We start from the raw sequence: 18,496 nt of genomic DNA on the forward strand, positions 1-18,496 counted from the left end.
TTCGTTTCCTTCTCTGTGGGCCTCTAGTCAATTAACGTAGTGTGATAGCGTAGAGCGACGCTGGTCATGTGTGTGATGCATGTGACGTACAACACAGAAGCACTACGCTATTACACTTGTGAACTCACTCGAGGCCCACAGAGAAGGAAATTCATATTTGAAATAAAGTCATTATTTTGGGGGGGTTTTGCGCACAAAAAGTATTCTCATCGTTTGATAAACTTAAGATTGAGCCACTGTAGTCACTTGGACTATTTTAACGATGTCTTTAATAACATTTCGGGCAACAAGTGTCAATTCCTTAAGAAGCCTAAGGAGGAGTGATCCAGCTCTCAGATTTCATCAAAAATATCTTAATTTGTGCTCCGAAGATGAACGAAGGTCTTACGGGGTTGGAACAACTTGAGGGTGAGTAAATACTGACAGAATTTTCATTTTTGGGTGAACTATCCCTTTAATTGTCCATGTGCAACAAGTTTACATCTCTATTATTTTTATTTGTGAGCATGTGTGTCATCTGTTGTTTGAATGATATGTTTGTGAGAGTGGTTGCTTGACAGCATGTAATCGGAGCCCTTTTATGATTGGAAAATGATGCAATGACACATGACCGGTGGGAAAGATTGTTGACTGTTATGGGGAGGGTGTACAGACAGAGTGACATAGAGGGGGTTGTCCTAATTAAACCTGGGCCATGCTTTGAGCTTGTCTGAAGAGCTGTCATCAAGATCACCTGCATCAGATCACTGCACTTTCACCCGACATCCCATACTGGATGAATTTGACTACATTTACACACATTAGCCCATTTATGTTCACACATCCCTAAACAGTGTGATAATTCAGTCAGAGCGAGAATTACAGGATCTCATGAAGCTGACAGATAAGGAAAGATTAAGGCAGGTGATAAATATGTTTTTTCTGTCTTTTTCTTGGATGCTTGCTTTCAAGTGGCTTCAGAGCAATGGCTAGTTGTGGAAAATGTGATGTGCTATGGCGCCTATTTGTAGGCCTGCTATAAATAGGTACTTGCTGGCAACACATGCTCTGCTGCGATTTACAATTCTAGTGCTACTGGGACATCAGACTCCAAAGAACAGGCAAAGAAACATGCTAATGGTAAGTTCTTTAAGTGTTAGACAGTAATATATTTTTGTCAAGCAATTCAAAGTTAGTCGGTATACGTGTTGGTTGAAATCAAATACAAATGCTAGTGTTTGACTAAATGAAAAGTAACAAACACCAGTTCCTATTTATAACTAGTCCGTACAAATGGTTTGCTTGTTGAGACTAGTTGTCCTCGAAACAGAACGGTTCTGCCTAAACTATATTTTAAAATTAGTTCGTACTTTTTCAAGTGTTTGTATTTCTCAATTTGAATTGATTTGTATTTTTCCCCTCTTTTCAGTAGTTCTCCAGTTAGTTACAAAGTGGAACTCTGCATTTTGGTTCCAAAAGCCTGGAGACAAACCTCAATTTTATTCTACAGAAATATTGAAACCCCACTTAAAGAGGGGTTTTTTGGACTGTTGAAGTTACTTGTTTTGAACAATGACATCCAGGAGGCCCATGACCCGCTCTTACTCTGGAAATGGGAGATCGGGAAGCCAAAATGGGGAGGATATTTCATCGGCAAACGGAAGGTCCGAGAGCCGCAACTACCTCTCCAACGTTAGGCCTGAAAACAGGTAAAAAATATGAATGTTCAGTATGATTGAGTGTGTTTGTTCTGCCTTATTTGATTATGAAAAATGTAAAGTCTTAATTATCCATACCTCCAGTTTGAATGTTAATTTTGAGGTTTTGGATGGTTTTTAATTCTTGAGAAATAAATGTTAAATGTGATAACATAATATCAAATGTGTATTAATTATATAATATTAACAGTATGTAATTTGTTTAAGAATGGCTTTAATTGGAACATAATTATTGGTTTGCTACATTTGCCTTTTCTGATATTTATTAGATGTCATTTTAGCATACAGTAGTCTGAATCCAACCACGAAATCTGTTTGTCATCAGTTAAATTTTTTGTTGTTGCTGAAATACTGACGTAACTGTGGTTACCACATTGGTTGTATTGTGTTTGCTCAACTACGGTTATGCCAAAAGAGACCACAACATTCTCACCATTAGCAACAGCATTTACTGTATGACTGCATTACAGTTGCTCCTGGCTTAATGAGTGTCACACAGTGAATGTCCTTAGTTTAGATATTCTTGTCTGATTAGTGTCCCTTTGATTTGCCTCTTTTCTAAATAGCTCTTCAACTCACAGTTATTCAAACTACAGGCCTTCGAGGTAATAAAAGCTTCTCAAAAGGTCAATCCTAATCTAACTACACTTTAGATAACTATTTCTGTTCCTCAACGTGCCTTTTTTCCTTTGGTTTGTTTTACAATCTCAGAAATACCCAATTTGCATTTGATTTGCAGCGTGATTATGACAGTATTGTGTTTGATGTACAAATCTTTCAATCCTCCAAACCCACCCACCCAAATAACCACAGAATATTGAACATGGAAAAGTGCACTAAAAATGTTTCCGCAAATGTTATCAGGCTAAAATAATATCCTCTCACCCCGTTAACACCCTGCAGCCTTTCCTCCCAGTCACGTCAATAAATCTAATTTTATATTATAATACTATATTAATAATAAAATGTCAATGCTATCTCCTTGTTGTATTGCTAAATAATTTATTGATTCATATAGTAATGTTTGGAATAATTTGATGTAATAAATACCTGCTTTTCTTAAATGTGATGATTGTTTAGTTGACACACTGTATTTGCCATCTCTAGGAGTACATTATGTACCGTCATGGCTCATTTGACTGAAGAAACCCAGCCATGTTTTGAGACCACCATAAAATCAAAGGCAGTGTCAGAAACGTGCAATGTCAAATTCTCTTGTGTGGTCACGGGTAAGTATTTTACTTATGATTTTGAAAATAAATGTTACGTTTAAAACATGAAATACCTATGTTAAAGACATTTCAATATAATCTAATTTGGTGTCTGAGTGTTTCTCAATTTTTTTTAATACATTTATAATATATTTTCTGGGTTAAATGAATGTTATTTTAATGAATAAGACCAAAACTCCTTATTTTTGCACACATTTCCACCAGGTTACCCGGCTCCTGAGCTGACCTGGTACAAAGATGACATGGAGTTAGATCGATATTGTGGCCTTCCCAAATATGAAATATTTCGCAATGAAAAAATTCACACACTTCAAATCTACAAGTATGTTACTTGATTCAGACTAGTCAGCTAATTTTCGACACATTTCTACAGCAATACAACTCTTTTTGTTTCAGAACATTGTATGCCATTACACCAAAATCAATGCTTTAATTGTTTTAGTAGGGACTACACAATGACTATAACTACATTAGCTTCGTTTCGCAGCTGTACAGAAGAAGATGCAGCCATTTACCAGGCCTCAGCGAGGAACAGTAAGGGCATCGTCTCCTGTTCTGGGGTACTGGAGGTGGGGACCATGAGCGAGTACATGATCCACCAAAGGTTCTTCGCTAAACTGAAACAGAAGGCTGAGATCAAGCGGCGAGAGCTGGAAGAGAGTCGACGTCGGGGTAAGGAGAACATCCAGAAGGAACAATTACATGTGTTTAACCAGGAACGCTTACTAAGGAAGCGTAGGACTCCTGCTGGGAACGAACCCCTGAGCTCCTCTCCCACAACCCAGGATGGAGAGGAGAACGTGGCCTCCCAAGGGACAGAAGAACAGCAGCCTGTACTCATAGACGATAAGTCTGATAACATCATGGCGCAGGCTTCTGTAGGAGCCACAGAGGTGAAAGCGGAGAATTGTAATGAGAAACTCAACCGTATCTGCGATCCAATGGAGGTGGTCACCACGAAGCAGTCCACCAAAGAGAAACCGGACGAAAAGAAGCAGCGTATTACCAATGGATTTGATGAGGTGGGTATTATTAATCACACCCAGAGCAACAGAAAACAAGAAGATGCTTATGAAGGAATGAGCCTGGCAAAATACTTATCTGAGTCTGTGAAGTCACAGGCTGTTGAGCAGCATCAGAGTCCTGAGATCATGGACGTCGATGTCAGTCCTGTCCAAGTCGAAAAAGAGCTGGAGAAGGAACGAGAAAGATTAAAAGAAGAGGAGAGGGACCGATCAAGAGTACTAGAGCGGGAGAAAGAGCGAGAGAGAGCCAAAGAAAGAAAACGAGAGAAAATGAGGCAAACAGAACAAGAACAAAGAGCTGCATCTGGGCCTTCAACCAAAGCCGCATCACACAAAGAGCCAGAACCTCAACACAAGTCAGCTCTAACCTCGGTTCTTCACTCCTTAAAGGACATGTTCTTCGGCAAAAGCAAGAAGTCTACAGAGACAGCAGAACCCACTTGGAGAGCTAGTGAAGTGATTATAGAAAATGAAATTCCTCATGAGATACAGCTCCCTCGCTCACAAACACCTCCTCAAGAGGTGACCTTCGAACAGGAGACACCAAAGCTGGTCCAGGAATCATCTCAAACGACGGACTTGGGAGTAAAAACAAAGTCTTTGCAAAAAACGCAAGATTCAACCACCCCTAATAATATCATAAACTCTAATTCAGCTGAATTCCATGCAAAAAAAACTGAGGATGTTTCTCCCACTCCTGAAAGACATATTGAGAGCATTGGAGCAACACTTAGACTTTCTGTGGAGGAGCAGAAGGAAATGCCAAAAGAGGAGAGCAGTCCAGAGGACGTCCTGCTGATTTCTCATTCGCTGCTTTTCAAGGTGAGTTCATCGCACTTCTCACTTTACAACCTGCCAGTTTTGTCCATCTAGTGCAGGGCTTCCTGCATCACAGCACATGGGAGCTATTTATAGATAGTACATTTGTGCAGCAAGACTTGAGTTTAATTACACCAGTCCATGGCCAAGATGATGACACAAACTATTCCCAAGAGAACACATTAGGCAGCTTTGAGGTTGTTTGATCTTTGACTTTATCATGTAAGGATTCAGGGAGTCAGCAATGTTCTTATATAGACTATTTTCTGAGTAAAACTGCAAACACAGTGTTTGGGGATATAGGAAAAAGGTGGGGACTAAAGTCTGAGAGCATGCACTAGTGGTAATGCTTTTATAATTAAATACAATATTTATTACAATGTTGTATTGTACAATGATATATTATCAGCATAACAGTTGAAGAGAAAAGTTCTCTCTTTTTCCCCCCTTTTTTTAGAATATTATTTATATTTTGGACTCCACTGCATTCACTGCAGTTTTGGGTGGGTATGATTTTTTTTAATGTTTTTGAAAGAAGTTTCTCATGCTCACCAATAAAAATACTGTAAAAACAGTAATATTGTGAAATTTTATTGGGTGACACTTTACAATAAGGTCTCATTTGTTAACATTAATGTCGTAACTAAAATGAACTAACAATCAGCAATATATTTTTTACAGTATTTATTAATCTTTGTTAATTTTAGTTAATAAAAATACAGTCATTCATTGTTTATGTTAGTTTAAAGTCCATTAACTAATGTTAACGTTTGTGTTTATGTTAATGTTTGTGTTAATGTTAATGTTTGAATTTATCCTTGACTAAGATTAATAAATGCTCTAGTAGTATTGTTAATTCTTAGTTCATGTTAACTGAAGTAGTTAACTAATGTTAACTAATAAAACCTTATTGTAAAGTGTTACTTATTATTGCAAACGGGAAAAAAATTATAATAAAAAGTGTAATTTATTCCTGTCATGCAAATTTGAATTTTCTGCATCAATACTCTAGTATTCAGTGTCACATGATCCTTCAGAAATCATTCTTACATGCTGATTGGTGCCCAAAAAACATTTTATTATTATTATCAATTTTGAAAACAGTTGTGCTGTTAAATATAACTGTGATACTTTTTCATGATTCTTTGATGAATAGAAAGTTCTTAAAAACAGCATTTGTTTGAAATATTAATCTTTTGTAACAATGTTTCTTTACTGTCACATCCAGTTGGGGGAAAAAATCTGACCCCAAACTTTTGAGCAGTATTGTATAAACTCAAACACATGGAAATATTTATCTGTGCTCTGCTTTTATCTCATTTACGGTTCTCCTATGACTTTGAATAAAGCCTGCTGTCTCTTTAAAAGGACAATCAATAATGTCCAGAGTGAGCATGAGTCAAACTGCCTGGATTTCAGCACATCTAGAATAGTTTGAAAGGGGGTTTGCATGTTTCAGCAACACTTAAGAAAAACAAAAATCATATTAACTCTTTAGGACCAACATAAACTCAAGATAAAGTCAACATAAAATGGCGTTTACAACAGTTTTAACTTCTTTAATGTGATGTACTTCCAAAAAAATGTGGGGTGGAACTTTATCTTCTCCCTATAATTGAAAACAAAGGCATTACATTTCAGACATTAAATCGTGCATGCATTAAGAAAGTAAGCGGGGTCCATGCCATATTCACGATGACTTTAAATGGACGTGTTTTAATGTTAGTACAGGTCAGGACATGAGGAATGACAGTTGCTGGACACTAAGACAAGAAGACAAAACCTCTTCACATTTTCTAGATTCTTTGGTTCCCTGTGTCTTAAAATAAACCTGTTTCTAATCTGTGCTCAGAGAAACCATACCATACAAAGAGTAATTGACTGTTAAACTCATATAGCTACATTATGTCAGAGAAACCAAAGTCAGCTGACAGTTCTGTTCTTTTGTATAAGGATTCTTCACCGTGGTCAAATTTTCCATTTGCATGTAAAACCTTTATCTCTGTGTGTAAATGATGCCCAAGATGGCTATTATTAATTTTAGTTGTGTTGCATTACGGACATGTTTACTTATAACTATAAAAGTAGTCAAGCTTCTTTCTTGGTAAGAATATGCACATGGCAGAATCACATGATTTCTAAAATGCCATGTCTGAAGATTACAGAGAAATGAGGCTGTTAGAAAGGCATGTGGATCCACAGTGATTGCATCATCACATAAAACCAGACACGGCTAAATGCTAATAACGTTTCACGTTTGTTAGTCAACAAGGTGAATGTCACCTTTAATTCATTGATGTGCTTTACAAACTCAGACAGGAGAAGCATGTGATAGCTTTGCACCTGGTAAGCAACATATTCAGCTGTTTTATTTCCTACGTAAAGTGGAAGTGCAACAACCCTAGCGTCTCGTGGGACGTTAATGTTAGTTGTTGTGGTCTGTCAGTTAGAGGAACCTTGCACATAAATTTTTATCCCTGTGTGTTGAATCACAACCGAAGAAGTTCGGTTAAAAGAAAGTTATTGTAGGAACGGCTTATAAATGTGATAAGCTACTTCTGTCACTACTGAAAATGTCACTTCATTTTCTTTCTTTCTTTTATACAGTTAAACATTTCAGTAGTCATAACATCCTAAACTGATTACATTATATACAACAATTGTGTAATAAGGTTATATAGTTTAAAGTAGTTAAAAATGGCAATTCACCCTATAGCCTATTTTATAAATGCATGTTATCAATATTATTGTGAACAATTCATCTGTTTAATTTTTTTTATTTTGATGTCATAATTGGATCACATCTTAAAATCCATTCAACAACCAACGGATAGAACCAAGTCCCCTCCCTACATTTTTTCTTTTCCGATAATCCACTGATATACGTAACAATGTGAAAGATCTGTCGCTACTTCCGTTTCATTGTGATTTTAGGGCTCTACCTAAGGCTTACAAAAACAACTTTTAATACTAAATTAGCAGATGAGCAGAGGAAAAAACATTCAAGCAGTTGATACTCGTGACAACTTTTGGCACCAAATGGAATTGCAATCTGTTTGTTTGCGCTGGGTCGTACATAACAACATTGGTTCAACCAATGGTGTGACTTTGGAGGCAGGGCTACCTGTCTGTCTGATCAACTTGTTTGAAACCAAATTTTGGCTTTTATGTTAGGTGCTAAAGTGGCACAAAAATTACACAATTCACCTTTTAAGATCTGTTGTAGACCCATATTGTAAACAAAACATTATTACGGTACATATGTCTTACCACAAGAAAACAAAGGAATTGTGGGAAAAATTTATTTTTTTCTAGACTAGAATGTAATGCATTGTATTTATATTTATAAATTTAAAACATGGGCATCATTAATTTTGTAAAATGCATAATTTATTATGTATATATACTTAAAATGTATTGATAAATGTTTTTTAAGTCACTGCTAATGTGGTTTGATGGTGTAAGTCATATCAAATGTCACTAGATGGGGGCGTTGTCAAGTTGACCTGACAGGTCATAAATAAATATTATGTTGTTTTTCCTCCTAGTACATGGAAAGTTGCACAAGATTGGTAGTACAAATTTGTATATCGTTTAAAATATAACACCTCAAAAAACAAGTGAACAAACAGACTGACAATAAATAGTTTAGGTGTGTCCTTATTGAATTTTTTTTTTTTATAAATCAAAAACATTGTTGTTATTATATATTGTTTATATTGATTGAAATCTAAGCTTTTACAAAAACATCTGCCTCGGCCATTGATTGCATGATTTTAGAAGCATACTGTAACAATACAAACATAAGAGTGATCAGTTACTCTTATTTTTTTCATTACTCTCCCATAATTAATATAATTTGCCATAAACATACCCCCGGTTTCACAGACAAGCCCTAAGTCTAGTCTCAGACTAAAATGCATGTTGGAGCTGTTTTAACTGAAAGCAACTTGCACTGTGATATCTTAAAATATGTCAGTGCCATTGTTTTGTCTTAAGATGCACACTAGTAATGTTTTTTTCAAAGCCACATTTATAAAAGCGACTTAAATCTCCTAATTGAACTAAGGTCTAATCCTGGCTTAATCTAAACCCTGTTGGTGAAACCAGGCAATAAAGTTCTAAAGCATGCCAAGAGGACAAATTAAAACAGTACAATCTATGCAGTGCATACAGTGTTACGAGGCCAACATTTCAAATATTTAACAAGCAACCGTTTATGTCTCAAGGCTACAGATGACCATACTAAACCCAGTGCCACTGATGTTCCTGCCTCTGTGGACTTGCCCAATCCTCCATGTCAGACTGAAAAGCTGGAATTTACCTATCCTGTGGATGAGGTCATGGGAGGTGCTGAGGAAATAAGTATTTTAGAGGAAAAGGGGGGCTCCACTGCCCCCCTGACAGAACTCATCATGACAGACCTGGAAAGCATGCAGTGTTGTGAGAGCCAGCCAGAGTCTCAGCTTTCACAGCTTGCCGACTTTGTCCCTACCCAAATGCACACTGAGTCCCAGTCAGCGGAGCTAAGGGTAGAAGAGAGCAAAGAGCCCTGGGAGTCAAATAAGAAAGTAATTCCTCAAATGGAGGAGGAAAGTGTAATAAAAACGCTAGAGGGAGGTTCCCTGACAGAGAAAAATAAAGAGGAGATGGATGGTGCAATAGAAAGGAAATCTTTCTCTGCAGGGGAAAAAGAGTCGGAGAGTGACTTTGTCATAAAAGAGTCAGTCCTTCCTGTAGTTGTAGTGAGTGAAAGACAATATGAAATTAATGATCAAAATTCATTGTCCCCAGCATCAGGTCTAAGTCAAGAAGGGGATCCTGTCGCTGTCGTATCTAAGAGTGCAATGGAAATTGATTTTATTCCAAATGAAAAATCTCTACCAGCACTAAATGTTAGTTTCACAGATAAGAAAGATGTTGCAGCTGACTCTGCTACAGCGAATGACTTTAAAATGGAGGAAGATAAGAATGATTGCATTCCAAGTCAGAGCAAGAGTGCTGAAGACAAGGGGAAATATAGTGGTGAAGGTAAGATAGAGAAAAGCACTGAGAAAGAGAGGGAGGATAAGGAAAAGGGCAATGTTAATGCTGAAAAACTGAAGGATGATTCCATTCAACCAAAGAAAGAGGATGTTAAGCAAAACAAGAATGTTGTTCCAGAGACAGAAGCATCTATTGTGACTCCAGAGATGGAGATCCCCAAAAGTCCAAGACGAGGTGAGACTGAGGTTACGGAAACTCAATCGAGGCCATACAAAGTAGATAAACCAAAACTCCTAACAAAAACACAAGCCGAGAGACGATTATCAGAGAAGGACCAATCAGCAGTCCAACCAATAATAATACTCCCCGATACAAGAGAAACCGTTATCAAAAATGTGGCAAAGAAGAGATCCATGCCACTCATCCCAGAAATCAAGGTCACATTGCCAGAAAGAGTCAAACGTGAAGAACCTTTTATTGCGCCTAGAAGTGAAATGCTGAAATTAGACCCTGAGCGAGTTATGCAACCTTTAACACAAGAGGTTGCACAGATATTTAGAGAAAAGGAAAGACAGATGGATGATGCAACAAGAGCATCAGGTGAATCAGCTTCCAACAGTGCCTTAATTATTCCAGACCATTCGGGCGTGACAAGGAACACTCCATCATCACCTTTCGGGGAAGTTAAACCACAAAATCTAGATGCAAGAGTGAGAGGTGGAGAAGAACAAGGTAGTAACAACACTGGGTGGGGCAGGAAAGATGACAAGAATATTCCTATAATCAACATAGCATGTGCCGATGATAACTCACCCCCTCTTAAACAAGAGCAAACTCACTCAAAGCCGTCACTTCCTGGCATAGTAATCTCACAAGATATGACTCAAGATATTCCCCCCATTTCTGTCAAAAATGCAGAAAGACATATCGAGACTTTATTTACACTTCTGAAGACTGAAAGCGACCAACATGATCCAACTGCTTCTTCTGAGAAATCAAGAGAGCAGCTCATGTCCCAACTGAGTCCTGATATGTCTACAAAAACTTCTCCTAGTATTACTAACCAAGACCCAGACAGAGTTCCTCAACCAAAAGACACAAAAGTAGAGCCTGAAGCTGACAGGCTTCAAAGGGACAAACCTTCCATAGAGAAACTTAGCCTAACTGCCCCTGTGGGACCTACGCTCCCTCCACTAAGTCCTGCCAGTTTGCGAAGGCTTATGGCAAAGAATAATCCAAACTTAGAGAATCAGGGGTCTGTCTCAGCTGCATCGGTAGATGGAACTGAGAAGAGAGGAGAAGAGAGTGGAGGAAGCACACCCACATCCACTCTATCTTGTGAGAGTAGCCCCAAGATGAAGCGACGAGACAGCCTCACCCTAATACCCTCTGCCACCCCTGAGGAGCTGGCTTCTGGTGCTCGCCGCAAAATCTACCTTGCCAAAACCAAGTCTGAGGATGAGGGATCTGACACGCAGGGTAAGAGGGATAGTCCGTATATGTCACCAAGTCAGGCTCGCCGGGCAGCTTTCCTGCAACTTCAAAGTGGGCAGCAAACACCTCCCACAGAAAGACGTTCACCATTGCTGGCCCGCCGCAAGGCCACACTGGAGGTGCCAAAACCTAAGGAGGAGATTTCAGAGGTGGCAGACAGCACAAAGACACAAAGCAAACCAGCAGAAAAGGAGAAGTTGGACCCCTTCAAAGGTAGCACATGTGTGTTCTCACGGTGGTTGACTGTTCACAGATATCGATGTTTAGTTCAGTTTATCCAGCAGGATACTACTGAAATTGTTCATATCATTTATTGAAAAGGTTGTCAGATCTGTGCAAGGAAGAACTAACTCTTCTGTTAGCACTGTTAACACTTCATGCAATCTTTACTGACCAATACTGATAATCAGGGCTTGACATGAACTTTTTTGCTCAGCAGCCACTGAGACTTGTGGTTTTCCGAAATAACTAGCCTTTCAGCATTTGCACTGACCATAATTTAAACATCAAAACAATGGGGAAAAACAGCCATATAGATATTTTTAATACTATCTCATGATTTGGCAGCAGTTATATTAGGCTGCTGTCACTTTAAGACCTGACGCATGGATTAAAATGTTATACGTTTTCTTTCTCAACTGTTTACGCTCACTTAAAACATAACTTCTTGTTCACGTGTATACTCTTTTGAAATTATTTTGTGAGTATTTGACTGTTTAAGCACGATTAGCAGTGAAAAATTATGAAATTTAGTACTGAGGGGTGGCTTTATGTGCGGGCACTTTGGATGTGAGCACAAAATCTGTGGGAATGAGTATAATTGTGCGTAATACCTGCAATCCCAAGCCGAAACTAAAGCCCTGTAACATCAACAATATTCATTCGGAGCAAATGAAACGAGTGAGTGAGGGGAGGCGGGTTTGTGTGTCAACTTGCTGTCAGAGAGATGAGAGAAAGCGCAGCTGGTATCATCTATTTCTTCTGCGGAAAATATGTACTGGAAGACTTTCAGATATTTCAGTATCGATGTATCGAAAAATCCATATTTTTGACAATACTACATTGTACTTAGTTTATTATTTTAGATGCCTTTTTTAAAAGACTACAATTGAAAAATCTATACTGCCAAAGTGGCTAGTAGGAGAGTCTGTGTTACACACCATTGCTGAAATCCACCCGCATTTGGCTGGTTGGCGGGTGTTAATGTCAAGCCCTGCTGATAATCAATATGAGGTGCCAGGTTCAAATGCCGGACAAGCCCCCAATTTATCTTATGACTCTAGTTTGGGACCAACATAAAAAGCGATTAAAATATTTGTACCTGAATGCATGACATAGTTTATTTTTAAATGTACAGTATTGTAGTTATTCTCCTGCTTTCTAAGCAAGTGTTCTAATTGTGCACTGTTCAGACGTTATCTTGTTTACACCTAGACATAGAGGGACGTTTGATATGGGGGAAGAGTCAAAACTAGAGAGTACATGTTTTACCTTGTTACCCCTGATCTTCTTTCCATTCAGCTCCTCAGGTTATCCGCAAGATTAGGGGAGAGCCCTTCTCAGATGCCTCCGGCCACTTGAAGCTGTGGTGCCAGTTTTTTAACATTCTTAGTGACTCCACCATCAAGTGGTACAGAGACGAAGAGGAGATTTTGGAGATCGAAAGACGGTAAATTCCTCTAGTCATTCAACCCGGTCTAAAATTTTAACTGCCAAGATACATAATCCTAAAACAACAGGGAAAAGGCCAAGGACAAGTAAAAAGTTACTGTGTCATTCAACAGATTAGCTATAGATGGAAAAATGCCACTGCAGTAAAAAAAAAAGAAATCCCACACACTGTCATAGCTTGGAAATGTTTATTAAATGGCAATGTTTCTGTTAAAGAAGTTTCAGGCATATTTCTACATATTTGAACAAAGTACCGAAATGTTGCAATAAAGATCTAATAAAGATTCACAAGTTATGATATTGTGCGTTATCTACTTTTGTGTATGTCCTACTACGAGGCATTTAATGCAGTAAACCTGCATGTATTTATTAAAAGTTATTACCAATATTGTCATCTGCTTCGTAGACTTGTCATTCAATTATTTGTATTTGTCCATGAACCCTACAGCTGTGATTGGTGAGGCCATAGTCACACAGAGAATGTGTAACCCAACACTGCTCAATTGCACCATCAGGGGATATTAAAAATCTAAATTTGTTTCTCACAGTGCTGTATCAGCACAATGATGCAGTCTACTCACACGCAAACACCCTCACATGCATCAACAGTGCTAGTGTTTGTAACACTGCCCTCATGTGGCTTTAAGTTTGTGGCACTTCTCATTAATAGGATATTTTGTATTTATACTCCACTTCGTGACCGCATTACCACCTCGCGTGTGCGTTATTTTTCTAATAATTCAACGGCCTGTCATCAATTATTCCTTACATAAACATTCCCCACGCTATCTATAGCCAGCTTGCTGACGATTCCGGAATTTCGATCAAATACAGGCTTATTTTCTCTGTGTAGCCTATAATATGATTCAAATGATTACAGTATATATAGCCTATAAAATTCAAAAGTTCAAGAATACCAGTCACAGCAGTTTGGAAGTTTGTTTCCACCACTAAATCAAAAATATAAAAAAGGTAACTGTGACTTTTTATCTCACAATTCAGAATTTTTTCTTGAAATAGTGTTTACATCTCACAGTTCTGACTTTTTTTCTCAGAATTGCGTGACATAAACTCGCAATTGGGAGTTATGAAGTCAGAATTATGAGTTATAAATCAGAATTTCATGATATAAAGTCACAATTACGAGTTATAAAGTCAGAATTGGGAATTCTGAGAAAAGAAATCTGTGATATAAAAAGTCCCAATTATCTTTTAAATTGTTTTATTCCGTGGCGAAAACAAGCTTCCATACAGAAGCAAACGTATTACCGCTCTGGAACTTGGGTATCAAATTATCCCCGAACTTCCCATTGGTAAATAGGCCTACAAATACGACCTAAGATAGCGTTCACGTATTAACAATAATTCCGATAAAAAAATTGTGTAAATTCTTTTACAAAAAAACATGAGCTTCTTACTCGTATTTGCGACTGTGTTGTGGCATTCATGTGCGTTCAACTCATAGATACGATCTTTTCGACATGACTTGAACGCACCGGTATCTATATTTGTCACTAGGCCTATGATTTTAATTGTTACAACCCAAAATTGCTGGTGGCGACATCTGATGTGTTCTATTCAGGTAACATATTCCAGAGTGTTTCTCTCTCTCTCTCTCTCTCTCTCTCTCTCTCTCTCTCTCTCTCTCTCTCTCTCTCTCTCTCTCTCTCAGTGCTGGGGATGAGGGTCCAGTGGCACTGGCCATAGTCCAGGCTTCCAGCAGAGACTGTGGAGTGTATGGTTGCTCAATCAAGAATGAATATGGGACTGACATCACTGATTACTTACTCAGCGCAGACAGTAATTTATAACTCTTTTGGTCCATTAATAAACAGAAATCTGCTAAACATCTGTTGAATTATTTTTTTCGTGTGTTATTTATTATGTTTACCTTTACTCTGTCTTCCTTTGGTTAGTACTGGCAGAATTCTTCTTAAGGGATGATTTAGAAGGTATGACTTCTGAAGGAAATCAAGTGTTTATTGCTATGAATTATACTGTTGCTATGAATTACACAAATTTTGCTTTGTGTTGTTTAACCATTTAAGTTTCCAATGCTATATTTCTGTAATCTCAGTTGGAGAAGAGATTGAGATGACACCAATGATGTTCACCAAAGGCCTGGCAGACTCTGGTTACTGGGGCGAGAAATTCTTTGGTCGCATCATGACGGAAGAGGTGCAGATTGGAGAGGGATGTGTGCACAAGACCTGCAGGGCAAAGGTCATCTATGGTTTGGACCCTGTCTTTGAGTCAGGCACCACGTGCATCACTAAAGTAAGAAATCCCATCGCATATGGGGCCAAGGAGGAGAGCAACCTGGTCGAGAGAAATCTAGAGATCACCAGACAGGTTAGAATCTTACTGGATCACACAATTTACATTTATAGTTAATGTTGGAACCCAGCAAAAACTATAAAAAGACGCATCATCATCATTTATTCACCTGTATTTCTTTGCATAGTGAAACACAGAAGGATTTCTTAGAATGCCAGAGCTTCAGGGAAAGTGGTGATTTTTACTGCTAAGCTCCAAAAAGGTCCATAATATTATCATAAATATAGTCACAATCTCTATATTATGCTCTATATTATGTCAATATAACTTTATGAAGTGACTGGATGAGAACCAAGGAGGTTTTTGAATGTGAATAATATTTGAGAGCTGCATTGAGGGAATTGTGATCAGTAAAAAAACAATATGTTTTTAATCATTGGCACTCCATATAGCAATTAATATAGCAAACAAGTCTTGCCCCATTGTTTTTTATGGTCTTTTTGGAGCTTGTATTTTCATTGTATAGACAAATAGCCGCTCAGATATTCTGTCAGAATGATGAAAAGAAATTGTGAATAAACAATTACTCTAATTTGGGGGATGCACAGATTTTTACCACAATGACTTTTAGTCTGTTTTTTTTTTCAAAGTATAAGTATTTTGTCTTTTTCTTATTCTCAGGATTGTAAAATCCAGAATACCGTTCGGGAGTACTGCAAAATATTTGCTGCTGAGGCCAGAGTGATCGAGAACTTTGGATTCTCATTAGAGTAGGTTATGGAATACAACATAATTTCAAACTATGAAAATTGTCTCTATGAATATATATATAATATGTACACTAGGTCCCATTATAGATATCAGTATCTAAGACTAAGAACTTGACTTTAAGCATACTTGATAACTACAATTTTGTCTCTGAAGTGCTACAAATCTTTCAAAACATTTTGAGATCATATGTGATTTATTTTATGACCATTTAACTGTGTGTCTATGAAGTAATACTGACTGAAATATGTTTCTGTGGAATGCATATGGCTATCAAATAAGAGACGACATCAAAATGATCTAATTTTATTCTTCGTTGCTCCTCTGAAAAAATTCAGAGTGATCCCCCTTCATCTGATGTATCGGCCCGCCAATACAGTTCCATATGCTTCAGTAGAGACTGATCTGAAGGGTGTGTTTCTGAAATACTGCCTGATGGACCGCACAGGGAGACTGATCACCAGAACCACCTCTGAAGTGGAGCAGAAGTGTTGCGCTTTCCAGCATTGGATCCATCAGTGGACCAATGGAAACATCCTGGTTACACGTTTAGAAGGTAAAGAGAAATTTACTTCAACACTGCAACTTGAGTATGTTGCTTAATGCTATATATTAAAATATTCCCAATATTTAAGTATAAAATAATTTCTTGTGTGTTTCAGGTGTCGATACGAAGATCACAAGCATTGAAATTGCTACTAAGTCTAAAGGGTTGGTATATTTTACCATACATGATTCAAATGTGTACCTATTTTTCTTATATTTCCACTTCTTCTAAGACTAATATTTCCATTCACGCTGCAGATATCAGGGCCTCACCGACAAAGGATCTCCAAAGATAATCGAGCAGTTCATTACCCAACATCAGTGCAACTATTACTGTGGTTTGTTGAGCCTCAGACCGTTAAAGCCAGTGGACTCGCTCCTGCAGCCTAAGATAAAGACCTCCAGGAGCCCTCTACTGGCCCGGAGAGGTGTAACAGGCTCATCCAGCCCTCAGCTTCAGAAGAAAGTAAATAGCCCACAGTCCACCAGGAAAGGCACATCAAGCCCCAAAGTGGTTAAAAAGACAAGTGAATCCGGGGAGAACAATTCCACTACCAAACACAAAGCTGTGGAGGTCCCAAAACCTGTCAGGATGAGGTAGAGAGAAGGACTAGAGCTCTTGAAAACAATGCAAAGCTAAAGCAAACTAGGGCCTACTTTTTTGATTTTCTTACCAAACTTAAGTTTGGAGCCTGTATAATTATCTATAGCTACTGTTGTACAGGACAAATGGCTTCCTATAAATGGATCCTGACCTTTGTCTTTGCACATAGTGTTTAAAATGCAACAACTAAGGAAGAAATGACTATTTAGAAACATGAAAAGTAAATGTATGAATGACCAGAGGTGTTGTGGCCATTTTTAATATAACTGTGAACTGCTTTGCAGCTATAAGTCACCATTTATACCTCCTGAGAGCACCTTCACTTTATTTTTAAGAGCTGAATTGAGGCTATCTCCTTTCAAGACTATCACTGGAGATAGATATAAAACCAGGACCGCCTGTTGACGGATGAACAATGTTTTCAGATAGACTCTGGAACTTTATGATTTATTCAAATGTTCCTACGTCAAGTTTATATGACTGAGGAACCATGAGAGAGGGAGTTTCTTAAGGATTCCTCAAACATCTGTGATGTATGTGTCTCAGCTGTGTAGAAATGCAGCTCTTTTTTTTAGTCACTGAGGCTTTGTATAGTGGATTGTTCTGCTTTTATGAATATGGCCATAAATATGCAACACCAACACCATCTTGGTTGTATATATGGGCAAACTATTGGCATAATTTTCAGTGCGGATTTGTTTTTATCTCAAATGTGTCTCCTAGTAGAGCAAAAATCATGAACTTTATTGCCACAGTAAAGCCATTTACTACTGACCTTTCCGACTGTTCATGTTTCATATATCTCTAGATCCCTGAACCTTTACACAACTGGGCTAATATTTTTGTGAGCATGAGAGATTTCTTTCAAAAACATGAAAAAGTCTAATCAACTCCAAATTTTAAATGGTATATATATATACACACACTCACAGATACACACACAACATACTTATCGAAATGTATGTTCATTTAAAATAACTATCATATCATAACATATCAATAAATGTAGGTGTCTAAATCTTGTGATTCGCGTGAACCCCATTCACAAGAATTAGTAATCATTATTCTGTGGAAATTGCTCATGCTAACAGCAAGACTGACTCATACATGAACACAGTACTTGTTTAGATGTATATGAAGGGTTAACACAGATAGTGATCAGAAATGAGATGATAAGAGGGGTTTATATTATAGAAACTATGTGGATTGTAGTGTATTCGAGAGAGATCTTAGCAGAATGTTTATAAGGATAAGTATTTTAGGTGTTTTTGTTGTGTTTTGTTATTTATTTTTGTAAAATAAACATGTAAATAGCAGTAGAAACTTTGTTGACTCATTTTACTGTCCAAAGACAGAGTCCAGTGCTTCATATCTTAA

At 37.8% G+C, this 18,496-nt stretch overlaps 1 protein-coding gene across 4 annotated transcripts; it reads left to right on the forward strand.

Moving 5' to 3' along the window:
• Positions 1–662: 662 nt before the first annotated feature.
• alpk3a (alpha-kinase 3a) lies at positions 663–18,442 on the forward strand. 4 transcript variants are annotated; one of them, XM_077194449.1, is made up of 15 exons: positions 663–1,119; positions 1,409–1,688; positions 2,264–2,302; positions 2,805–2,926; positions 3,134–3,251; positions 3,417–4,776; positions 9,003–11,466; positions 12,775–12,922; positions 14,597–14,724; positions 14,841–14,876; positions 15,002–15,276; positions 15,883–15,971; positions 16,308–16,525; positions 16,632–16,680; positions 16,774–18,442. In XM_077194449.1, exons 2-15 carry the CDS (start codon positions 1,552–1,554, stop codon positions 17,114–17,116), a joined length of 5,526 nt encoding a protein of 1,841 aa, XP_077050564.1. In that variant the 5' UTR covers positions 663–1,119; positions 1,409–1,551; the 3' UTR covers positions 17,117–18,442. The 4 variants fall into 4 exon arrangements, with proteins under 4 accessions (XP_077050564.1, XP_077050566.1, XP_077050567.1 ...); XM_077194450.1 differs by having other exon boundaries at positions 726–1,119; positions 1,412–1,688; XM_077194451.1 differs by lacking the exon at positions 2,264–2,302.
• Positions 18,443–18,496: the final 54 nt, after the last annotated feature.

This window comes from Siphateles boraxobius, unplaced genomic scaffold (assembly GCF_051911475.1).
Source record: "Siphateles boraxobius isolate OS27281-9 unplaced genomic scaffold, OSU_SipBor_1 32, whole genome shotgun sequence".
Lineage (NCBI taxonomy): Eukaryota > Metazoa > Chordata > Actinopteri > Cypriniformes > Leuciscidae > Siphateles > Siphateles boraxobius.

Bases quoted from the DNA above. Each gene is read 5' to 3' on its own strand.
- alpk3a (XM_077194449.1), top strand. From the start codon at position 1,552: ATGACATCCAGGAGGCCCATGACCCGCTCTTACTCTGGAAATGGGAGA. The intron at 1,689-2,263 runs GTAAAAAATATG...TTTTCTAAATAG, and splicing joins AACGTTAGGCCTGAAAACAG to CTCTTCAACTCACAGTTATT. The intron at 4,777-9,002 runs GTGAGTTCATCG...TTATGTCTCAAG, and splicing joins CTCATTCGCTGCTTTTCAAG to GCTACAGATGACCATACTAA.